General features: G+C 35.1%; 1 protein-coding gene across 4 annotated transcripts in view; it reads right to left on the bottom strand.

The window, feature by feature from the left end:
• Positions 1-26,842, bottom strand: part of LOC138698289 (cytochrome P450 4C1-like) — a 67,252-nt gene that overhangs the window by 18,458 nt on the left and 21,952 nt on the right. For all 4 annotated transcript variants that reach the window (XM_069824087.1, XM_069824085.1, XM_069824084.1 and 1 more), the window contains exons 7-10: positions 13,108-13,234; positions 12,664-12,742; positions 7,537-7,646; positions 5,160-5,228 (exon numbers count right to left, since the gene is read on the bottom strand). In XM_069824087.1, the coding sequence (XP_069680188.1) occupies positions 5,160-5,228; positions 7,537-7,646; positions 12,664-12,742; positions 13,108-13,234 (385 nt within the window). The remainder of the gene's footprint in view (positions 1-5,159; positions 5,229-7,536; positions 7,647-12,663; positions 12,743-13,107; positions 13,235-26,842) is intronic.

Below are 26,842 nucleotides of genomic sequence, written 5' to 3'. Positions count from 1 at the left end.
CAGCTCTATAGCTTCAGCAGAGTTCGAGAAAATAATTTAATATTCTGATGATAGGAAGTTGCTCACAGATATCACCTTAAAAGCATAATGCGATAAGAGTTTTGTTATGTAATATTAGTTAAACTTAAAACAGATACAGTACCTAGGTAACTTTGCTTTGTACTGTAATATTGTTTTGATTAGTTTATTGATTACTTTTGTAAGACTAAAGATACCATCAATATAAATTCCAACTTATCATGTCATACTCAATCTCTTTCTTTGGAATATCACTTTCTTTATGAATGATGTGTTTCATCCACTTAATTAATACAGTATAATATTATACTACTATGGAATTTAAGTGAATATCCCTTCTTAACTATCTATTATGTTATTAAGATTTAAAACACAAGTGCAATATTAAGAAATCAGTGTTAGTACTTTTGTTTTACGGACAATATAGATAATATTAAACAGAAAGAAGCCATATAAAAATAACGACATAAAATTTTACGTTCCGTTTGAAGTTCGTGCACCACTGTTTTCTTAATCCAACAGGTTGCTTATTCATATACACAACCCTTCCTCTTTCTATACTTAGTGCTTTCTGCCCATGCACGACGTCAAGGTAAGAAAAATGTGCTTGCTTTGACATCACTGATCTAGGACGATCACCTGTAGCTGGTAATCATGCATTAGTTTTTATGTTAAGAGGTATTCGCAGAAGATGGAAACAAGTGATTGCTACAAGTGATGACTTGAAAGCACTAATTGTTCATATCATAAATGAACTTCAAAAAATGGGGTTGAATGTAATTTGTACAGTCTGTGATCAAAACAGAACAAATCAGCTTTGAGAGAACTGTATCAAAACAATTTGAATAATCCCAGTCCATTTCATTTTGTTGTTAATAGTGACTCTGTTGCTACTATTTTTGATGTGCCACATTTCCTTAACAATACTAGGAACGCATTAACAGAACATAAAATTCAATTTGAGACTCACAAAGAAGCTAAATTTCAATACATTAATACACTTTTCAGTTTAGATGAAAAAAAGAGGTTCAGAACCTTATCGAAACTAAAGAAACAGCATTTTAACTTTTCTGATTCCTACGTGAAAATGAAAGTAAAGGTCGGCCTGTACAGATGAGTCATACAGTGACAGCAGCAATTGAAACATATGCTGTTACTCACGTATTACCATCTGAAGCCATACATGCAGCCTAATTTGTCGAAAAGGTACCGGTAGATAACCTCTTTGATTCGCTTAACAGTAGTGAACAATATCCAAGGGATGGGAAAATATTTAGGTGCGCCTTGTCTGAAAATTCACAACATATATAGAAATGTGGTACAATATGTTGAAGAAGATTGAGCATTGGAAGGTGATAGATTTTAAAACAGGAAAAGATAAAACTCAAATATTCAGTTTCATAAAAGGTTGGCAAATGACAATAAAATCCGTTATCTTCTTATGGAATAGATCGAAGCAAATTGGATTTAAGTTTCTGAATATAAAAGCATTGAACCAAGACGCATTAGAGAAGTTATTCTGTTGCATAAGACAGCATGGCGTTGATGACACAAATCCAACTTCTTTTCAATTTGTAGCAGCACTAAAGACATGTGTTGTAAATAACATGTCTTTGCCATTGAAATCTATGAGTGTTGGTAATTGTGAAAGATGACAATTGTACTCTACTTAACAACAAGTGTTTGGAAAGTAGGAATGCTGATGAGAAATGTTCAGGTGACAATGAAATGAATTACCCTAGTGAAGATGTATGCCATTTTATCCCTAATTCTAGTTCAGATGATGAAAATGAGTCTGCAGATGATACTCAAGCATTAGCTTATGTAGCATGGTACATATTGAGAAACATAAATGTAAAACGTCACTGTGACACGTCTTTTCTCGCCTACTGTAACTGAAAATCATTTGTTTACATCATTTTAAAGAGAATGACCAATTCTTTTTTTTATTTAGTTGGTTATTTAACGAACGTTCAGGGCGACCGAAAATTCTGACCAACAGAGATCGCAGAACCCTAAAACGTGAGATTATAAAGAACAGGACACAACCAATGGCTACCATCAGACAGGAGTTTCAAGCAGCGACAAATGTGTCTGTTTTCATTGGAACATTGCGAACAGAGGCCCACCAACTCGGATATTCCGGAAGAGCAGCGGCACATAAGCCGCATATCACGAAGACGAATAAAGCTCAGAGACTCAGCTGGTGTTTGGACCATCGCAACTGGACACTGGAGCAGAGCAGTGGAAATCGATTCTATGGGGTAACGAATCGAGATTCATATTATTTCGGTCTGATGGACGTGTATGAGTGTGGCGGATACCCGGGGAACGGCTTCTACCAGAGCGTATAGTGCCTACCAGGAAATTTGGTGCCAGTGAAGTGATGGTATGGGGGGGTGTTTCTCATACCACGGTGTGGAACCACTGGTGGTTGTTCGTGGCACAATGAACTCACAGGCATACTGTACAATTCTGGATAACGAAATGCTCCCAACACTGTGGCGTTTCTATGGAATGGACCCTTGTTACTTCCAGGATGACAATGCTAGGTGCCATGTTTCGGCGGCTACTATGCAGTGGTATGCAGACAATAATGTTCACCAGTTGGGCTGGCCTGCACAGAGTCCTGATCTTAATCCCACTGAGCACCTTAGGGGCGAATTGGACCGGCGATTGAGGTCTCGGGAGATGCTGCCAACTTCCATTGTCCAACTGAGTGCCATGTTGAAAGAGGAATGGCGACGCATTCCAGTGGATATCCTACACAAACTAGTGGAGAGCATGCCTGACAGGGTGGTTGCTGTTACAGCAACAAGAGGTGGTACCACGAGGTTCTAAAGGGGCAAAAACAGTGCCCAATTACTTTTTGGTAGATAGTGTATAAATATGTGAGAGAAAAAAAAAAGAATTGTGCAAACGAAAGTTTAGTGCAGGTCATAGTAAGAAAGTCAAGAAATTCAAATCAATGTAGCACAAGCAGCTTGGTAAACATAAAATTGGTTTTCAATTAATAAATATCATATGTGAGAGCATTAAATTTACCGGTAGTCTTTCCTGACGTAAATACATTTATGTTCTTTGGAAAAAAATTGTGTTATCACTGTCTAGTATATACAGTCACGAAGCTCAAAACGTAGGGAATATGCATCCATAGATAGTTGCTAAACACTAGGATCGCTACTATCGGCTCATCAAAGACAATGCAAAATAGTACTGTCACAGTCTATTGTCCCTAGTATCTTCAACAACTCAAGCTTCGTGACTGTATATACTAGACTGTGGTGTTACTTCCTTTCCTACCAGTGAATTCATTCCTTTATCTATGTGGAATTTGGGGGAATTATTGTACACGTTTATCTTCAGTCAGGGGCGAAAGAATTAAGAGAAGAAAATGGCATAAATGTATGGCATCTGCAAAGTAAGAAGAAATTATATTGGAAGATTTAGTTTAGGTAAGAGTGAATTACAGAGCATGAAACTACTGTAGTTGGTAAGTAGAATAATAGTGCAGTATCATCGCTGCTTAACGACACAAAAGCGATAATAATGCACACACCACTAGTTGCATACAATATTTTACCCACGATCTTTTAATAATGTGTATGATAATTATTATACTTTTATTGATTTAGGCCTAGCTGCAAGTCAGAAATGTTAATTCTTTTGCTCAAATGAGTGATTTTGAAGAAAGCTTTCCTTCAGATATTGAAGCAACTTCAACTGTTATTTCATTCCTTTTACCAGAAAAATTTAGAATTAAATATGGATTTGCGTATATGTGTTTTTTTTAGTAGGCTTAACTTAAATTACAAAGTTATTGAATGATCTGGATAAAATTATATATACAGTAATGACATAAGAATTCGTTATTAATATTAACACGCTGATATTCTCGTATATTATATTTATTTTGATCTCGTTAGGAATCTGCAACTTCTCGCAAAATCAAGTATAAATAAAACTTGTTTTGATCAACAATAGAACCACACATTTCGCGCTAAATATATTCAAATGTTAAGCTTCACTGCCTGACCACCAGGAGCGCACCATTTGTTCTCTGCTTCCCTGTCGTAACATGCCCGTGCATTTCTATTACTTTGTTCTGTGAGGTAAACGTTTATACATGCAACAGTTTGCATAGTTACCAGGAAATTAAAATATGTATACTTCTGCCATCTGTTGAGATGTTGAAAAAGTAACTACTTTATTAGACGTAGAATATAAGATACCAGATTATACGCTATATATCTCATTCTTGACCAAAAGTTAGTTAACATATTTTACGCCCGAGCCCCTAAAATATATAGGCATTCAGGTATTTAAATCCTGAATATTGCTGACAATAGGAGCAAATTGAAATCCCTATTAAACATTTAGAAACACTAACACAATTAAATTATGTCATATGTCAATAAACTTAAAAACAAACCTGAATAGTTGTGTTAAACGAATATTGTTTCTTAAGACAGACTAAAGTGAATTTAATAATGTTTCAGTTTTTTCATATCATATATCTTTCAATTTAACGTAAGATTTTAGGTACATCAGATTTTCTGATGCAATGATTACATTATAAAACTTAAAACAACAAACTTAATATACAGTTTGACAATATTCAATTCTCTGATATTACAAGATAATTAAAATATTAGAAATGTTATTGCAAACTACAAAACAATACATTTCCAATCACTAAAACTTGCAAAGCTATTAAACTTGTCTGTTAGTGTGCATGTGAAGATGTCTGAACATAACAAGTTTCAGTGGTCCATTAAGTAAATATTTAATACAACATTGCTTACCTTCTACGAGTTACAAATTACGAGTATTGTTATTATATTTAATATTAAGAACTTGTAAACTCACAAGAAGAGTTAGTGTATGTTATATTCAATAAATAAATTGATAATTACAGTATGTAGTATTCATTAAGAAGATTAAAATAATGATTGTTACAAAGGAAAATATCATAATAGTTATACCACTTTGGAAATTAATTCTTCCACATTTCTACCTCATGTTTGTTCAGGGTTCTGATTTCGATAACTCTTTATAATATGATGTGAAATATATCTACAATATTACATAATATATTCATATTAAATAAATCTACTTCAGGACTAATTATAGTGCGTTACCTGAATTTCTGGATGCAGTCCCAACAGATAGAGAGTGAAGCATATCCCAGCAGCAGTGGTGTCATGGCCCTGAAAAAGAAAACGTCGTATAACGATAAGTTTGACGTAAGTTGAACGATTTAAATTACTACATTTTTAACAATTACTCTGATCACTGGCGTAATTAAATATATCCAGAAATAATATAAGTAATAATGTAATAATAATATAACATTATCATTGTTATTATTATTATTATTATTATTATTATTATTATTATTATTATTATTATTATTATTATTACTATTATATTTCCTGGGAGCAACAGTAACAAATATAAATGATAGTCGAGAAGAAATTAAACACAGAATAAATATGGGAAATGCCTGTTATTATTCGGTTGAGAAGCTTTTATCATCCAGTCTGCTTTCAAAAATTTCAAAGTTAGAATTTATAAAACAGTTATCCGGTTGTTCTTTATGGTTGTGAAAGTTGGACTCTCACTCTGAGAGAGGAACATAGGTTAAGGGTGTTTGAGAATAAGGTGCTTAGGAAATATATTTGGGGCTAAGCGGGATGAAGTTACAGGAGAATGGAGAAAGTTACACAACGCAGAACTGCACGCATTGTATTCTTCACCTGACATAATTAAGAACATTAAATTCAGACGTTTGAGATGGACAGGGCATGTACAGTAGCACGTATGGGCGAATCCAGAAATGCATATAAAGTGTTAGTTGGGAAGCCGGAGGGAAAAAGACCTTGGGGAGGCCGAGACGTAGATGGGAAAATAATATTAAAATGGATTTGAGGGAGGTGCGATATGATGATAGAGACTGGATTAATCTTGCTCAGGATAGGGACCTATGGCGGGCTTATGTGAGGGCGGCAAGAAATCTTCGGGTTCCTTAAAAGCCAGTAAGTAAGTAAGTAAGTAAGTAAGTAAGTAAGTAAGTAAGTATTATTATTATTATTATTATTATTATTATTATTATTATTATTATTTATCAACATTACAACAAGAGCAGGAATTTACGTAAGTCACTGCACGCATGTTTAATAATTTTTAATATGAACAAATATAAATTCAAGGAGATCGAATAAGCAGCAATACTCAATTTTTCCCATACTACAGGAAAGCGTCTAAATGCAGTGAACTCTCAGTGAAACACACAAAAAATGTAGCCTGATTTTTTGTTTTTCGCCATATGCATTCAATGACAGAAGATCTTAAAATATGTTCACGTAAATAAAAAAATAGTAAACATATTACAATTTATTTATTATTGTAATAATATTATTACTATTATTATATCACTACTTGATCGACTTAGTCTCGTATAGAGTAATTAAAATATATAGCTGCCCCATATACGGCATATGAGTCCTGGGTAAATTACACTGCACTGGCCTGCAGTCGCGTCAAACGTTCTTTCCTACTCTACTCCCATCGAGTTCTTCCTCTATTTCTTGATTTTTATATTTCTTATTTTTTTCTTTCTTCATTTTGCTTTCTTTCTCCATTTCACAAATTCTCATTTTTTTTTCTTTTTTGATGTTTACTTTCTTTCCTAATTTCTTAATTTCTCTCCCTTTCTCTTTTCTTTTCCATGCCTCCTATCTTTCCTGATTTCTCTATTTATTTTCTATATAATTTCCTCTTTTCGTCTTCATTTCTCGATTTATCAATTTTTAGTATTTTTTGAAGTTTTATTTGTTACTAGGTATCTTGACTGCTCTATTTCTTATTTTTCTTTTCATTTCTTCTTTCTCTTTATATTTCCTGATTTCTTTATTTCTTCTTCTTTTGGAGATTTATTTCTTCATTCATTTCTTAATTCAGCTATTTCTTCTTTTCTTTTCTCATTTTTTCTTTCTTTTTACATTTTCTGAGTTCTCTCTTTCTCTTTTATTAATTTTTCTTTCTTTCTCCATTTCTTAATTTCTCTATTTATCGGGTAGTTTCAAAGACGAAGCGTTTCGCACGAATCCGCACATATTAGAGGAACTCCAGACAAGTACTGAACTTGAAATAAGAATTTCAGTTGTTGAGTTTAGACGAGTGAGTGACAAAATATTCTCACGATATCAAATTTGTATATGAGGAGAAAGATAACACTTTCAAAATCTACTATAAGTTAGGTTTCATAATACAGTTTTGCTTCTGCCGCTGTAGGCAGCATTTTACGGACTGATGCTCGACCAGTTGCTCGGGAGCCAGATCCCGTCCTACGGCAGCCATATATATTAAGAACTCTGTTAAGAAGTACTAAAAGTGGTGATATTTTCCTATCAAAAGAATAGCTTGTTGCTGCTTATGTCTAGAACGGTACAAGTACAAGAGTAATGATTTTACTTGGCTATCCACTCAAGGTGAATTTTACAATTTCTAATTTACCTCAAACATAAATGTGTCCACTTCTTCACGGATCTCCTCATCTGTTAATTTGGTTCCTCCCTCGGAAACTTCCAACAAGAGATCCAAGAATGCCATTCTTTTCTTCTTTCCTGGAAAATAATTACTTACTTAATACACTGAAAAACAATTGGTTCGCTAACGACTAACTTATTTCACCCGGAGAAAATGAGTTGAATATTACGAGTAGTAAAATTAAAATTTGCATAAATTAATTAATACAATTAAAATACTTATAGATTCGGTCAAAATGATCCTATTCTAATTTTTGTGTCTATAATACTTCAACCAATTTGCTACCTACAATATCATTTTGGTCTCTTCTTTTAAGTTTTTGTATTTGATGAACAATGAAACATATTACAATAAATTATCACACATCCTCCACCTCGTCGGGATTGTAAACGTTAAAACAGAATTTTCTCAAGATAAAAAAAATAGTATTAGTACATTTTCATCAACTCCTAACTTAATTAAAAATTGCTTTTGAATTCCACTTTACTGCAACATTTACGTAAATACATGCTTTCTTTCTTTCTTTCTTTCTTTCTTTCTTTCTTTCTTTCTTTCTTTCTTTCTTTACCTTAGTATAACCTTTCCCTTTTAATAATAATCCGTGGCGCTACAGCCCGTGAAGGGCCTAGACAGACCAGCCGGCTGCTGGCGTCACGCCCACATGGCGAGGCAGAGGTGGACGATCATCCAACCAGAATGGAGGTATCGTGTGGTTAGCACGATGATCCCCCCAGCTGTTATAGCTAGCATTCACAACCGGATTTCGCTACCTATCGTAGCTTTCCAAGTGCATCACGATGCTGGGTGGACACCGGTCCCATACACTGGCCGAAATTTCATGAGAAAATTTCTTCCCTCAAGAGGACTCGAACCAGCGCGCATTCCGTAACGCGAGTCCTAGGCAGGATGCCTTAGACCGCGACGCCACGGCGCGGGACACCTCTCCCTTTTAGGTTAATTTATACGACCCCCGCCACACGGGCGTAAATACATGTTACAACTCTAAATAATGAATTTCACGAAGTTAACACATAGTACTTTCTCAAATATTTTATGCATTTCATGATAATTCAGTTCTTCATAATGTGTTGTGAATGAAATGCTCGTTTTAACCTATTTTCTTGAGCTGTTATTAAAAATACCTATTCAAAATTAATAATTTAATACAGGCCCAAGGAGAGTTCACTGTATTTAAAACTTTTACAATTTAAGTACACAAACGCAATAATTTTTTCACAATTCTTCGTAAAATTATCTATAGGCCTATGCACACAAAAAAGGTGATGAAGTCAGACAAAATTCCTCCTAGAACACAGAATTAAGTTGAGTACAGTCATTTAGAACAATGGATAGTAAGAGGGCTGCTTCGAAAGTTTGTTAACAATTAGAAAATGTTAAACCTTTTTATTTTTGAAAGATACTACTAGACGTAATTAATTGAAACTTTAACACAACATAAACTAATTTTATTTAAGAATCATTTTACTTATGTAGGTCTAGTAAGTAATAATTTTTCATAGGTTTATTAAAAAATTGGTAATTAACCATATTATGGCCTTGAGTTATATGCCGGTTTTGTGCTCATATGTTTTCGCTGTCTGAGTTTTCCGACCTGCTTTTATGAGTGTGCGGCTTGCTTTTAACGATGACTCAGCACACTGAATAATAATTTATTGTTTTACTCCTACAACATTCGTTTACTTAATAAATCAATAAATTAATCTGATTTATAAATTTAAATTTTCCCTCTCACAGATTCATTCTGCTCCACTAACTTAACCTCCCTGGAAATACCACTCGTTTCCCCTGTGTATTTAATTTGACTTAATGTTGTTTATTATTTTTATTATACGCTAGTGGAGGTTTGGGTGCGACATCCTCAAGTGGGGTACTTTGGGGGGCTATTCCAACAAATATAGAATTACATTCCGAATTAGACTGAGACACAGCTAAAGGCTGGTTCACAACAAACTGGGAACAGAAACGAGAACGAGAACGGAAATATTGTTAAAATAAATGTATTTAAATGTTAGTATTTACAATTAACAGCTATTGTGAATGCTCACATTTAAGCATATTTATTTTAAAATTATTTCCATTCTCGCTCTCGTTGTCGTTTCCGTTCCCGGTTTATTGTGAACCAGCCTTAAAACGAAGCAATTTCTACTCACCTCAGTTCCAGGAAGTAGCCTTTAACCTGACGTCATCTATTAACGGTTATTTATAAACAACAAATAATAATAAGTGGAATATTTTAAGAGAAGTTGTCTAATCACTTCACATCGTAGTGGTAAAGCGTCTGACTCTAAATCGAAAGGTTCTTGGATCGAATACCGATAGCTGCACATAAGATAAATTAACTTGAAGTATAATATGTAATATGTATAAAAAAGAGAGAGAGAGGAAAAACTAAATGAGAATGAGGGGAAAGAAGGTAAATGGAAGAAACGATACAAAATTATAGGCTATTGCAATTTCTTACGAAAGGGTAAAGTAAACTCAACATGATCACCCGTATCCCATTGTGAGTACAAAAGCGGCATATGTGAGGCAACGGCATATTATGGTTCATTACCAACCATTAAGAGGCTGAAAACGGATGATTATTTGCACATATATAGGTGCACTTTTCTTAGGAACTATTTGGCATACATTAACACAAATTTCACTGTACTGTTTTAAGAATAAATTCTACAATTCATAGCTGAAATTATTAATCAACATGATTTATTTTTTTGTTTTAATACTGTTATGTTCACCCCAGAAAGTTAAAGATACATGAAGAAGATATAATTATTTTTCTTTCAATTAATATGTTTCTTTTTTATCAAATTTCAGGTTTAAATTGCTAGAAAAGTTGGTTAGAACAATATATCAATATTTTACAGCCATAGAGAAAAAAATTACCTGAGAAAAATGCACTTAGCATGTTTTCAAACAAACAATAATATCATAATTGAGGCCCTGATAAATATTTTTTATAAATGAACCTGTGGAAAAATACTGATTACTTTTATCATGCAACAAATAATTTTTATTTAATTTCTACTGTGGTAATGTTTAATTTATTTTAGTAGTACAGTATTAAAAATACAAAAGTTTAAAGGATTCTAATTTAAAAGCGCTCCAAGAAGTCCTTTAACTGCCAAGTGTCCTTAATATCACTTACTTACAAATGGCTTTTAAGAACCCAAAGGTTCATTGCCGCCCTCACATAAGCCCCCATCGGTCCCTATCCTGTGCAAGATTAATCTGCTCTCTATCATCATATCCCACCTCCCTCAAATCCATTTTAATATATCTCGACCTCCCCAAAGATCTTTTTCCCTCCGGCCTCTCAACTAACACTTTATATGCATTTCTGGATTCGCCCATACGTGCTACATGCCCTGGCCATCTCAAAGTCTGGATTTAATGTTCCTAATTATGTAAGGTGAAGAATACAATGCGTGAAGTTCTGCGTTGTGTAACTTTCTCCATTCTCCTGTAACTTCATCCCTCTTAGCCCCAAATATTTTCCCAAGAACCTTATTCTCAAACACCCTTAATCTTTGTTCCTCTCTCAAAGTAAGAGTCCAAGTTTCACAACCATACAAAACAACCGGTAATATAACTGTTATATAAATCCTCACTTCCAGATTTTTTGACAGCAGACTAGATGACAAAATCTTCCTTAATATCACAGTGATACAAAATGTTACAACCTTCCCTTTTTTGTTTCGGATGTTCCTAGATAAAATAAAACCTTTGAAAGAAGACATATCTGCGTTTGAATTTGCACCTGCTTCTTCCAGTTCTTCTCGTTTTTTTTGTAATCTATGATTGAATACTGTACTTCCTCGTTCCAAAGCATAAGTTATTATTGTACTTGCCATCTTTTATTAAGATTTCTAATTCGCCTTTAGGCCACCGGCATAGCTCAGTTGGCTAAGGCACTTGCCTGCCGATCCGGAGTTGCGTTCGGGCTCGGGTTCGATTCCCGCTTGGGCTGATTACCTGGTTGGGTTTTTTCCGAGGTTTTCCCCAACCATAAGGCAAATGTCAGGTAATCTATGGCGAATCCTCGACCTCATCTAGCCAAATATCATTTCGCTATCACCAATCCCATCGACGCTAAATAATCTCGCCTTATGGTTGGGAAAACCTCAGATAAAACCCAATCAGGTAATCAGCCCAAGCAGGAATCGAACCCGCTCCCGAAAGCAACTTCGGATCGCCAGGCAAGCTCCCCGGCGGCTGCGCGGATCTTTAATAATGACGTCATTAGGAGGGTTATTAATCGTCTTACGCCCATGAAACTTTGCAAGTATGTACAGTAGAGTAGGATATTAGGAATAATTTACGGAAAAGATATAACTACACTTGTACAAAAATGTAATATTTTCTCTATACACCTCCCTCAACAGTTCTGTATGAACTGAGCATTTACAAGTGTTAATAAAATGTATGATGGAAAGATGGAATTACAATGACATGAGCCGAAGAAAGGTAACAACCCACATCCCACAGCAGTCTGAGACCACAAACCTCACAAATGCGTAGAAAAATTGTAATACGCATTCCTTAGGATTGAAACTACTACAACACACGTGACTATTAAATACTCATCGAAAAGGAGATTTTAAGTTACAACAACGTTTGATCTCAATAAGATAATGCAATTCTTTATAAAACAAAATAGGCAGAAGAAAAAACATACCATATGAAATTTGTTTACTGAAATCATTTGCATCGCATATCCTCATAAATTTGTCACTTTCAAATGAAAATAATGCGTAGTCCTATAGCCCGTGAAGGGCCTAGACCGACCGGCCGGCTGCTGGCCTCACGCCCACATGCCGAAGCAGAGGTGGACGATCATCCAACCAGAATGGAGGTATCGTGTGGTTAGCACAATGATCCCCCCAGCCGTTATAGCTGACATTCGCAACCGGATTTCGCTACCTATCGTATTTCTTCCCCATGAGGACTCGAACCAGCGCGCATTCCGTAACGCGAGTCCTAGGCAGGATGCTTAGACCACGATGCCACGGCGCGGGACTTTCAAATGAAACGTATACAATAAAATGCAGAAGTAACATAACTTAGGCTTACCTAAAACTTCATCTTCTTCTCTTTCTTGACTTTGTTGACCTTGTTGGGATTTTACCTTCAGCTTTCTTTCCTGTATAACCTGAAATGAAATGAAATAATGCTTATAACATCAGTATTGTGGTGTATTTCAGTTAAATTTTCAACACGGGTGACGCAGAGGGTGAACACTCCAGTCGTCTAATACTGGGCCGGCAAGGAATACTCCCCTCTTTGGCAAAACAGAACTCACTTTTTATGAGATGGTAAACATACGTCTCTGGCATTGACATAACGCTAATAGATTGGATTTAACGGAAAACAATCCAAATATTACACAATCAAGGACGAAACATATAGAAATGTGAAAAATAATATTGAAGAAGAAGAAGAGGAAGAAGAAGAAGAAGAAGAAGAAGAAGAAGAAGAAGGCGAAGTAAATGTACTATAAATCAATAATATATTTACCTTATTTGTGAATCCATGGAGAATCTTAAGACACTTCTTCTGTTTCCTTCCATTACTGGACAGCTGATGAAGGAAGTCAGGATGCAGCCACGGTCGCTCCATGCGATCCCTCACTAGTTCCGACATTCTGTAATTATTACAAATTTTTAATTTTCTGCTTTGATAAGTCACAGGCTGTTCTAATTTTCACACAGATTTAAGGGGGACACATTACTGAGCTTTTATCAATTTTTAGTCATATTCTTCATTGTTTTAAATATGAAGCCAAAAAGCTACTCTTTCTTCAATACAGTACCTAGCGAATATTTCATTGCGGTATCTTTACTCTACGTTTATCCAATATAAGTCATTACTCTATCGACGAAAGCATATTGTAAATTTTAAAGTGATCTTAATTTTACTGCAAATTATAGTTTTTACATTTTCACTTACTAGAAATAAGATATATCCTGAATGACTACACCTAGAGTAATGAAACTTTGCACACACATTCACAACAGGTCTGTGCGTGAAACGCTGTATTCATTTAATACATATGATTGCTATTAAAAAAGCTGCGATTTTTCTATATGTTGCACAGTGAATTTGAAAGGCCGAAAAAGGTCAAATGTTCCAAGTTTATTTTTTTCTAATCAAGTATATTTATCAGAAAAAATCACCATTCCATTGTAGGGAATCTTAAGCTTCATTTTAAACTTTTAGTAAATTTATTATTTTTATGTGAGGCCCATATAAATGCTTACTAAAATAAAAATGATTTTTAAATAAAAAAAATATAAACAATTTTCTGGACATGTTTTTCAACACAAGATTTTCAGAACATTTATGCACATGTATTTTAACAAACTGACATCAAATTTTTAATATGGAATAATGAAAATTGCAGTGGTGGCCGGTAAGGCAAACACGAAAAAAAAAAAGTTGCACGCAAATCACCCTAGTGAAAGGTGATAATCACAGCTCACGTTTACATTATGTTAAATAAAACACATTAATTAAACCAGCTATTTTACCAGGTGTGCAGTTAATAATGCACCTAGTAACAGTTACAATAACATTTCCGAAACTAATAACGTAATCTACAAATACAGATAATGCAAAACTTTCTTAGTATTGTCAAGTCAAATACAAATAACATTTATAACTAGTGAAATTAAGAGCAAAAGCACACGGGATGAACAATGATATAGATAATAAATGAACACATTTCCACTTTATTTAAACAAGCCGATGAATCCAAGGCAGCGGCCTGAATAACACATGTTCATGTCCTGCATAGATCTCATGTATTGTTAACAAAAGCATCAACACTAAATAGCAACAGTGTAGCGATATTCAGTTGCCGCGAAATAAAGCAAATATTACACAAAATTAACAAATAATGTTACATAATATGAAAAAAAATATATATATTTCTAAAAAGAACCACGACTAACTATCTCTGCATTCAATATAGCTAAATGGATAATAATTTACACATTCAAATCCAAGTTGTGAGCATTAGTTTTGAATAGAGATGGGGGAACGATATATCGGTTTTTACGAAATACCGATATTTTCGTTTCGATATAGCGATATATCGATAACGAAATTTTGATTCAATATATCGTATAATACATCGGTTTTCTCATAAATTTATCGATTTTTTTTTTGTGGATTATTATCATTGTTAACAACAACAAAATCCACACTAGACAACTCCGATAGTTTCCGAGAGATGGCGATACTGAAGATGGACAGTTACATAATTGTGCAACCTCACTCAATACCTTGTTCTAATTGGCTGGACTGGAATTCGAATGCACCAAATTCAAAATGCAGCAAGCGCGAACGTGAGACAGACGGGAGGTTTATCTACTACTGTTTTAATATTGTTATTAATGTTCTCCAAGGCAGAAGAGCAACTCCCACCCTGAAAGAGAACCGTCTGACCTCAAAACGGGTATCAAAACTTTTATTTATATATTTTGAAATGGAAACTGTTATTTCTATATTTTAAAATGGAAAGAGAAACAAGGATTTAATACCGATGTGACATTTGTTTAAGACTGTGATTTCTATGCTCAACTAGTGCTAACATTCTGTTTTCTTATTATATCTTTTAGTGTATAAAAATTATATCCCCATAATCATCACCATTGTTGTTTGGAATGTTGGAGTGTAACAATAACTTGCAATGGGAACTCACTATATAAGGATTGTATCAAATCAACTGTGAAGTTTGTTAAAACTTGTAATAATTTAAGTACGGTTAACTTAGATTTAAAAATAATTGCAAGTTCTGTTTACTTACGGTACATTTAAAAATTATTACGTTGTTAGGTAGAAAAGAACGTTATACCTGTGTTCTGGATTGAATCCTATATAACATTAGAATAATTGAATCGTGTTCCAATATCAAATACTCAACCATGTAGAGTTCACTTAACTATTTCCTACTATATCATTAAATTTAAGCTCCCTTGCCTCCACCATAATTTTGATTTAAGTTAGGACCTACATCATATGGTATTGAAAATGTATTATTTATTGTTACAATTTTACATTTATGCTTTTGACTGTTATGATGTTAGTTTCAATGGTAAAGCGGGATATTAAAATTCAAGTAATTCTATTGTAGCATAGTAAATGCACCCCTGAAAATGCAATTTGCTTACGGAATAGCGATATATCGATAATCGTGCTTGATGATTCCCTGCCTAACGTCTCCAACAACCGTGCCATCTAGCGAAATTTCTGCATTACTGCGCTCTAGCGGGCGGAATGTCAACTACTGAGTCAAATTGAATTCCACTCGGTGCCTGCCATAAGAAACGCATATAATCTAGAATTAGTAGCCTTTTATGGACGCAGACAAACTGGCTCCAACGTGCGGAGAAATGCTGCAAGAGTGCGTCCCAATCTGTGCGAGCTCGTTGAGATGACACACGAATAAAATGTGTAGAAATAATTACAACTGCTTTTTAGGATATTATTTTTCGTTTCTTTCATTGATGGTGACATGGCACATTGGCACTGCCCCAAAAGCCGCCACTGGAAAATTGTAGAAATTACAGAAAGTCAGTAGGGATCGCCTTAAAGGAATTTAGTTTTACAATGTTTAATAAATGATTTTATGCAAATAATCATAGTTGAAAACCACTAATGTTATTCATTCGCGATAAATTCGCGATATCGCACACCTGCAAGTGAATATATACGAAATAAATGAAGAGCTCGAGTGGTATTTGTTTCGACTATTCCACGAATATAACAATATATTGTTATACATCTTGATTACACAACTTTTAACACTATATCACTTCGGAAAACGTATTATGTGTATTTCACATGTTAAATTTTATATTACCTTGTTAACAAGTTTCGGTCTGCTATTGGTCATCATCAGAACTGGTTGGTGCTAGTCTTGGTGCCTCTTGTTTGTGTTTCCTGTGGGGGTGTGTTTGTGTAGTGTAATGTGGAGTGAAAGAGTGTGTGTGTTCTGAAATTGAGTTGTGTGTTGAGAATTTCATTTGGATGTGTTTTTGTGTGTCTGTATATTTCGTATTGTTCTAGTGTGTTTAGTTTCTTGCTTTTTGGTTGAAGGTGTATAACTTCCATGTCTGTGTTGATGTCTCTATTAATTCTAACCACACATACAAAGACATCAACACAGACATGGCAATTCTACACATCTAACCAAAAAGCCAGAAACTAAACACACTAGAACAATATGAAATATACAGACACACAAAAACACATGAAAATGAAATTCTCAACACGCAACTCAATTTCAGAACACACACATTCTTTGACTCCACATTACACTACACAAACACACCCCCACAGGAAACACGAACAAGAGGCGCCAGGACCAGCACCAACCAGTTCTGATGATGGCCAATAGCAGGCCGAAACATGTAACAAGGTAATATAAAATTTAATATGTGAAAGATACATAATAAGTTTTCCGAATATATTGTTGTTTAGTCAAGTGTCCGAAGACAGGTGTAAACCCCATAATTGATACAAAGAAGAAACCACTCATGTGGCAACTAGGCCAGGAGATTATAACAATGTAATAACATTAATAACCTGGGCATAGAAACAATGATTGTCGTTTAAAATAAATCAGTACATGAAATACAAAAAATATGGTCATTACGACGAAATGAAGAGAAGCGACTAGAAGCACTTGAAAGGTGGATATGAAAAAGAATTTAACGTATGAAATGGACAGACATAATAAGAAATGAAGCTCTGTTGGAAAGAGTGGGTGAAGAAAGAATAATGCTGAAACCGATCAGGAAGAGAAAAAGGAATTGGTTAGGTCACTGGCTGAGGAGAAACTGCCTACTGAAGGATGCACTGAAAAGAAATAGTGAACGGGAGAATAGTTCGGGGCAGAAGAATATAACAAATAATAGACGACAATAATATATAGTATATGGATCACATGCGGAGACTAATAGAAAAGCAGAAAATAGGAAATACTGGAGAATGCTGGGTTTGCAGTGAAATATCTACACTTGAGCAGAACACTATGAATGAAAGAATGAAATACACGTGACATTTCTTCACATCTATTTTGTTTTCAATGCAACTACAACTCCTCCGAATTAACATGCCTCTGGTTTGTTCGTGTCTCGCCAGTTGTAAACAGATTTAATAATCTAGCTCACTATTTTGTTGTTATCAAAAGTTTAAATACCACCGTCGAAAGATGTTATACTGTTAATCACGATATTAAAGCTATCTAAACTCATCTGATTGATTTCTGCTTACGAACTGCAGCCACCTTGAGACCTTGACTACAAATGACCAACTGTAAAAATGTAGTTTTTCCCACATGAGAGATATTTCACCGGAAACGACGACATCATATTCCTGACAAAATATTATTTCCCCCCAAAAAATACAGCGCCTTGTAGAAACATTGGAGCGTAATTATACACAACGTTGTTATGCCAGATCTAAAATGTTTGATACTCTGTGCCTAAAATTCAAGATTTTGCAGTTAAGTTCTTGTTCTAGAGAACACAAATATGAAAGAAAACAAAATATATACTGTTATATAACTCGAGTAAAACTCGTAGCGATAAACTATTTGCCAAATTCGTGACAATTTTATTTTTGGTTTTCCGATATTTACTTTTCAATAAAATATCTTGGAATATTTCTTCCTTTATTATTATTATTATTATTATTATTATTATTATTATTATTATTATTATTATTATTATTATTATCATCATTATCATCTTCACCGTCATCACCTTATACTTTTTTATTTCCGAGAAATATCCAATCCGATGAATACAGCGTTATAGAACCATTCAATGATACGACAAGATTCCTCAGGCGAAGATCATATTCCGATTTTTTCTTTCAATGATGCGTCAATTTCCGAGGAGTGATTCATACAGTGACTTACAGTTTCCGTATGTTAACTGTTCTTGTAGTTTGTAAATATAAAATGTAACAAAACTAAGTACTAACAAACTCCTGAAGGCTGCTGACTGTTTACATCAGGGTTATTGATAAGCTTTCCTCTGTTTGAATCTGCCTCTGCTTAGTCATATCAGTCCATACTGATGTCAACGGTATTAAAAAAATGTGTTGGGGTAACCATATTTACTTAAATCATAGTGAAACTAACATAGTATACATGAAAGAAATCTATGAATTATTGAAGCACGGGTTAGTACGTGTTGACAGTCGATATGTGAAATGTACAGTACAATAAACATGGCAAGATTTTGTTGTGAAAATATAGGAAGCTAATAAATAATAATAAATGCTCTCTCAATTAATAACACTCAGTAAAAGAATTGTATTCAATGTATACCATCCTATTATGGAATCTTGGGAAACGAGAATGCTGATGCTTTAGCAAAGAAGGGCAGCACTGCTACTTACAGACCTGTTACTAAATCTACGTGTTACTCTGGAAAAGATTTATTAAATCTACGCACATACTTAGACTTCAACAAACAAAATTTGATAACACAATCTCAAGGGAAAAAATGGAACTCTCTGGATCATAATCCACAGTTGATTCCTGATTTATCACGAAAATCGTCTGTAGCTGCATTCAGATTGGCAACAGGCCATGACTGTCTGGTCAAACACTTGCATAGAATTGGAATATATCAGTCCCCTCACTGCCCATTGTTCAACTCAAACCAAGAAATGGATTCGGAACACCTTAAAATCTGTGCTTCAGTGGCAGATCATGACAATATCTTTGAAAAATACTGGAGTGCAAGAGATCAAATGACTTTATTGTCAAACGCCTGGCATTAGAAAACAACAACAAAAATGAAGCCATAGAGGATTTAATACAAACGAACGCCAAAAGAAATAAATGAGGGTAAAATTCTCAGTATAGGCATAGGGACTGCTGCGGAAGTCAACTTACAATGAACAGTGTACATCCAGCGATAGCTGACAAGCAAACATTCTGATGGGGACAGACATTTTTTTTTTTTAATTTTTTCTTCCACCATGTTAATAACGTCAAAATAAGTGCTTATACAAATTTTGGCCACTCGATCGCAATTACGACGTCGTTCAGAAAGTGATTTTCCCTGAAAAAGCAGAATTGCATGAAAAGGTTTATTGAAATAGATACAGCAATTGTTGCCCTTTTTCTCAACATATTCCCCATTGTAACTGAGACATTTGTCATACAATGAAATCAATTCTTGTATCCTTGTGTCGTAGAGGTCAGTCGCCCTGGATCGAAACCAGCGTTTGACAGCCGTCTGCAACTCTCTGTCGATCCCATGATAAGACAAATGTCTCAATTCCGGCGAGGAATAAATTGAAAATAGCTCAACAATTGCTGTGTCTGTTCCAATAAATTTTTTCTATGAAATTGTGTTTTCTTTCTGTTAACGGCCTCCGGCGAACTTATTTTTTACGGCCCTCATAATTGCGGTCGAGTGGTCAAAATTTGTATAAGCACTTCTTTTGACATCATTAACATGGTGAAAGAAAAAAATAACTTGATCTGCCCCCATCAGAATGTTTGCTTGTGAGATCATGCGAGTTTGGGTACTAGCGACAGAAGGAAAGTTGACTGTCGCTTGAGATAAGAGAAAGAAACAAGGAAGTGATGATTGTATAGAATAAGCGAGTAATTCGTAGACTAAATTTTACTCAAAATGGGTTCATAAAAAATTAATATTTTAAAAGCAAATGAAACATTTATTATACTAAATTATAACGTCATAATTTACCCGTGAATTATATACTCGAAGGAGGCTTAATTATAATCTCTGCGTTCACAGGAAAATAATGTTAAGTACAGAACCAGAAACAAAATTTGGGCCACCTGAGTTCTCAAAGTTCCCGTTATAACATAGTGCGTATGCTTAGTGGTTACTGACTGGAACTTGGAAAAGTCAGGTGGTCCAAATTTTGTTTCTGGGTCTGTACTCATGCAGTAGGATTCAGTTGTCTGCATAGAAACTGTCTAGTCGAATTTCATAAGTTGGAAATAGTTTTCATCTCGATTTAGACTCATGTTTCTTGTCATCAGATAACTATTTCTCGACCTACGGTACCGAAATAACTATAATGACAAGAAACATTCATTAAGCTCAATTAAATTTTCTTCGGTGTTCAAATAATTGTCATGACAAAAAATATTTCTTAGGCCTAATCTCAATTATATTACCGGAAAAATTGTCGGCACTTGTGATGTTGCTGTAGTTTGTAAGCAAAACACACAACAATAATACTGTCCCTCTAATTTCGCTTTACATAATTCCCTACTTTTCAGTCGCCCCGACATCTTTTCTGCTATTTGTTTCTGTTGAGGGGAAAAGAGATATCGTTTGCCGGTTTAGGCGCAATATGATAATCGATGAATTATACATAACGAGTATATGACATCAGAAACTTGACTTCAGTGACACGTATTGGAAATCGTCATTCTCTGTAGTTCTGAAATTTCATATGGTGCAGTTTGGTTCGCTACAATTTAGAAGAAAGTATATTTATTTACAACTGTTACATAAAGCATAAAAACTGTAAAAAGTGTAAAAGTAATTTCGAAAAGAAGAAGAAGTAGTAGTAGTAGTAGTAGCAATAGCAGCAGCAGCAGTAGTAGTAGTAGTAGTAGTAGGAGTAGTAGCAGTAGCAGTAGCAATAGTAGTAGCAGCAGCAGCAGTAGTAGCAGTAGCAATAACAGTAGTAGCAGCATTAGTAGTAGTAGTAGTAGTAGCAGCAGCAACAGTAGTAGTAGTAGCAATAGTAGTGGCAGCAGCAGTAGTAGTAGTAGCAGCAGCAGTAATAGTAGCAGTATTAGTAGTAACAATAGCAGCAGCAGCAGTAGTAGTAATAGCAGTAGCAGCAGTAGTAGTAGCAGTAGCAGCAGCAGTAGTAGTAGTAGTAGTAGCAGTAGCAGTAGGAGGAGTAGCAGCAGCAGCAGTAGTAGTAGTAGTAGTAGTAGTAGTAGCAGTAAAAATAGTAGCAGCAGCAGTAGTAGCAGTAGCAGCAGTAGTAGTAGTAGCATAGTAGTAGTAGCAGTAGCAGTAGTAGCAGTAGCAGTAGCAGCAGCAGTAGTAGTAGTAGTAGTAGTAGCAGTAAAAATAGTAGCAGCAGCAGCAGTAGTAGTAGCAGTAGCAGCAGTAGTAGTAGTAGTAGTAGTAGTAGCATAGTAGTAGTGGGAGTAGTAGCAGCAGCAGTAGTAGTAGTAGTAGCAGTAAAAATAGTAGCAGCAGCAGCAGTAATAGTAGCAGCAGTAGTAGTAGTAGTAGTAGTAGCATAGTAGTAGTGGGAGTAGTAGCAGCAGCAGTAGTAGTAGTAGTAATAGCAGTAAAAATAGTAGCAGCAGTAGTAGCAGTAGCAGCAGTAGTAGTAGTAGTAGTAGTAGTAGCAGCAGCAGTAGTAGTAGCAGCAGCAGTAGTAATAGTAGTAGTAGCAGTAGTAGTAGTAGTAGCAGTAGGAGTAGTAGTAGCAGCAGCAGCAGCAGTAGTAGTAGCAGTAGCAATAGTAGCAGCAGCAGCAGTAGTACAGTAGCAGCAGTAGTAGTAGTAGCAATAGCAGCAGCAGTAGTAGTAGTAGTAGCAGCAGTAGTAGTAGTAGTAGTAGTAGTAGTAGTAGTAGCAGCAGCAGTAGTAGTAGTAGTAGTAGTAGCAGCATTAATACTAGTTTTATTAATATCAATGTTGGCGGCCGGGTAGCTCAGTTGGTACAGCAGCTGGCTACGGACTGGAAGGTCCGGGGTTCGATCCCAGGTAGTGACAGGATATTACATTGCCAAACTTTCAGAACGGCACCGAGGTTCACTCAGCCTCCTATAAAATTGAGTACCGGGTCTTTCCCGGGGGTAAAAGGCGGTCAGAGCGTGGTGCCGACCACACCACCTCATTCTAGTGCCGAGGTCATGGAAAACATGGGGCTCTACCTCCATGCCCCCCAAGTGTCTTCATGGCATGTTACGGGGATACCTTTACCTTTAATAGCAATGTAGTTGTTCCTGCAGTAAACATATTGTAATGCTTATTCATTGTTTCTTTAATGTATTAAAGAGGGTCATAGTTCCTTGTTTATTAATTTTTGCGTGAAACATCACGTATCTATCTCGAGTAATCCACTATGAATAAATTACTAAGTGTGTTTAGTTTGTTACTCACAGCAAACAAAACACTTCACAATATGAGAGTAACGTAGAAGGTCATTTCTCTTACAAACCATTCATTGAGCCTCAGTTATTCATGTTACACGAGTGAATATGTAGCTACAATAATGGATTTAATTGACGTACGAACGGCTGGCTGTGTTGGTACTGAACAGCAAAGGAGTGCAGTTTCAAAACTGAGTTAAAGCCAAGAAGATTCAGAATAAGTATATTACATTAAGGTTTGTGCCATATCAAAATAAAACTCGGAATCGTGATGACACCACGTTACGGAATCCCGCCATTTATTATGGGATGTAGTCCACATTGCAAAACTTTCATAATTAGGAGCTACATCCATAAAACACAAAGGACAAAATCGCAATACATGTTAAGTTAAGAAATGAACAAAAATCGCAAAATTTCTACCTTGTGGTAACTTCGGCCTAAATATTTTTGAGAAAGAATTTGATACACGCCCTTCTGACATAGGTGCTGATGTTGTGAGAGTGCACCTAAATTACTTTAAAATCTCAGCCCAATCTTTTCAATCTTACATTAAATGAATTGATTTTGAGAAGACCACACTGGAAAATTACTGTAATTGAGCTGGTTCAATCCACTATTGTGCGGTGTACGAAGGAAGATTTTATTTTCTATATTTAAACTTCATTATATGATCAGTTCTGTCTAAATATGTTGTTTGTTGTTTTCTAATGCCAGGCGTTTGACAATAAAGTCATTTGACCTCTTGCACTCCAATATTTTTCAAAGATATTATCATGGCTTTTAGGTTACATATCCATTTTAAGGCATTGTGAGTATTATATGTGAATTCTATTGTGCCTATAATTGCCTATTTCACTAGTAAATGCCTATTTGCTTATAAATGTCTAAAAGTTGCCTAAATATCCGTATTATATATTATATTTGAATTTATTGACTATTGTATCAATATTTTTTTAATCTGTAATTTGTTTATTTTTTATCCAGCAGAGGGCAGTGATACCATACAACCGTCGATAATTTGTGTGTTACGTCTTACTGACACCAGAGCGCGGAGAAATCGAATAATCTAAAGTCTACCAATAAGAAAAAAAGTTAGTGAAAGCACTATTTTTCACTCTGTCTAAATATAGTGCTTTCACTAATCTATTATTGATGTCGGTCCATGCTTTCCGCACCAATTATGCCTCAAACAATGCACTAACAAGGAAGGGGTCCCAAGTGTTGTCGCACGATTCCGATTTCTATGTAGTGTATTGTCTAGACTGTATCAAAATATACATACAACAAGATTTATAGCTGCTCTTAACAATAAGCAGAGGAGGTATGAGCCTCAAAATACGAAAGCGATGTATAGCCTAATGACAAAAAAGGAATCTTCCAACATTTTGATGAGGTCATTAATTTAATTATTTACAAAAACACAGAAATGACTACAATAATTTTTATGGAGTTTTAGGCGTATTCTAAAATTTTTGCAAGACAGTCTTATTTTCATCAGTCTTTTTTGTGCTGTTACAGAAGTGAATTTTAACACTAGATGACTTGTTAATGGCCAAACCAGGACACAACTGGGGAGGATCATATTCTCTTGGCTGCTTTGTGCAGATTTTATAAACATCAGCCAAGTACTCTTCAGGCAATTTTGTGGTCTTCTTACGTAGTGGTGATGATGGAACGTACGACTACCTTGACACTCAACTAACGTAGGACTTCTTTCTGGACGTGACTCATCTTGTAACGCTGGATCATCGCCAAAATCTCTATCAATTTCCTCATCATTCGTGACTTCATCAGTCGTAACTCATAAGTAAGCTGCGGATTTATGCCTATGTGCCTATTTTAATCCTTAACCTAAAGACGCAAGCTTTTAGATTACATATCCATTTTAAGGCATTGTGAGTATTATATGCGAATTCTATAGTGCCTATAATTGTCTATTTCACTTGTAAATGCCTATTTGCTTATAAATGTCTAAAAGTTGCCTAAATATCCGTATTATATATTATATTTGAATTTATTGACTATTGTATCAATAATTTTTTAATCTGTAATTTGTTTATTTTTTATCCAGCAGAGGGCAGTGATGCCATACAACTATCGATAATTTGTGTGTTACGTCTTACTGACACCAAAGCGCGGAGAAATCGAATAATCTAAATTCTGCCAATAAGAAAAAAATGTATTTCGAAAGCCGCGTGAATCATTGATGGTAGTTGACTAGGGTAGTTGTTTTGAACTGTGTATCCGTTTTATGAGTTTAGTATAGAGTTGAGTTTTCTGCTGTAATACGTGAAAAATACGTGGAGATATGCCAAAGCAAAAGTCATCAAGAGCATATGTTCTGAAACAATGGATCGATGGTGATCCTAACTTCTGAAACCCAAAGCTAAGATCTGATCTTGCTTTCATCAAAGAAAACTTTGGAAAGCTGCCTGCTTACATAACGAAACTGGAAACGAGGAGTATTCCACTCCACAGTGCTGTGCAAGTTATGAAGAAAGTAGAAACTATTCCAAAACAAATACCAAGCAGTGTGGGAGAAGCAATGAGAAATGAGTATTTGAAAATTGTGAAAAGAAATCCTGGTTGGGAGCAAGTGTTATTGGTGGCAGAAGCACTGGTTGGAAATGGCATTGACATTACTGCGTTCCCACTGGTTTGGTCCCCAGCTGAGATTGGATCCCTGAAGTATTGCCCCATCACTTCATGTGAAGTGGAGGGGAGTTTCTCCCAATTTAAGAACATTCTTACAGACAACAGACATCAGTTCTCATTACAACATTTGGAGGAATATTTAGTTATTCACTGCCATAATGGTATTACTGTAGAAGCTAATGTATAATGCTACGCTATGGTTGTGTTAGCCATTAAGAATTAGAAATTGTTAGTGCCTTATTAAATGCCTATTTTAGAATTTTTAATGCCTATTTTGCCTCCCTATTTCAACTGTTTCAGTGCCTAAAAATCCGCAGCTTACTCATAAGTGTATTACTCTCTTCAATAACAACCTCTTTTTCAATTAAGCGTTTTTTTTTAATATGGTCAAAAACAAAGGTCTTAGTTGGCGTTACCTTCATAATACCAACAAAATTCACTAACAACTTAACTATATGGCTTGTTTCATTCTGTATGCTGCACACTACAGTTCCCAGTAGTGTCTAACTTAGAACTAGCAGAACCAGTTCCGTGTCTCGTCGCCTGTACCCCTCTACTTTCCATATTTTCCTCCGCCTCTCCCTCGGGCACATATATTCCATAGCATCTCAAATTGCGTCATACTTCTTTCCTTATGTTCTAAAACACGAATAACCTTGTCCCAATCAAACAACCTCTTGGACTGCACTATGGATAGGCTTTTAATATTATATTTATGATCAATAACTTTCACATTGTGGTGGGTCCTTTCTAAAAAAAATAATAATATTAATGCAATAGATATGTGTTCGTTTCGGTTCTGTGAAACACATGCATCTGACCACAGTAGATTTGACCTTTTATGTGGTTTATCTTTCCAAAGTAACTGTAATGATATATCAGTGTATTTGCGATATCATTTTCCTATCTATCTGAAATGACCTCATGTCACAGTAAACAATAAATATCGTTCTTTGTTACGAATGCCATATCTGGTTAGAATGTACAATGCAAATTTTGATATACAGAAAGACACTAAAGTATTAGAACTATTTGAACTAGAGCATAGTCTGAAGCCTTAATACTGTCGTTCATATCATAATTATTCATGTTAATGATGTTTAATAATAATCATCAGTAAGTACAGTATAAACATTGCATGAAAAATATACGAACACCATTACTATAGGCCAGTTTCAATCTGATGATTTTCCAATTCACTGCGGACTAAAGCAAGGAGATACACTATCACCTTTGCTTTTTAACTTCGCTCTAGAATATGCCATCAGGAAAGTTCAGGATAACAGAGAGGGTTTGGAATTGAACGGGTTACATCAGCTTCTTGTCTATGCGGATAACGTGAATATGTTAGACAAGAAGCTGATGTAACCCTAATCGTTTGTGGATTTTCTCCTAACGTGAATATGTTAGGAGAAAATCCACAAACGATTAGGGAAAACACGACTTGAAGCAAGTAAAGCG

The sequence above is a fragment of the Periplaneta americana genome, chromosome 4 (assembly GCF_040183065.1).
Source record: "Periplaneta americana isolate PAMFEO1 chromosome 4, P.americana_PAMFEO1_priV1, whole genome shotgun sequence".
Taxonomy (NCBI): Eukaryota; Metazoa; Arthropoda; class Insecta; order Blattodea; family Blattidae; genus Periplaneta; species Periplaneta americana.
The sequence above is the reverse complement of the archived record's forward strand: the minus strand, read 5'-3'. Positions and strand labels throughout refer to the sequence as shown.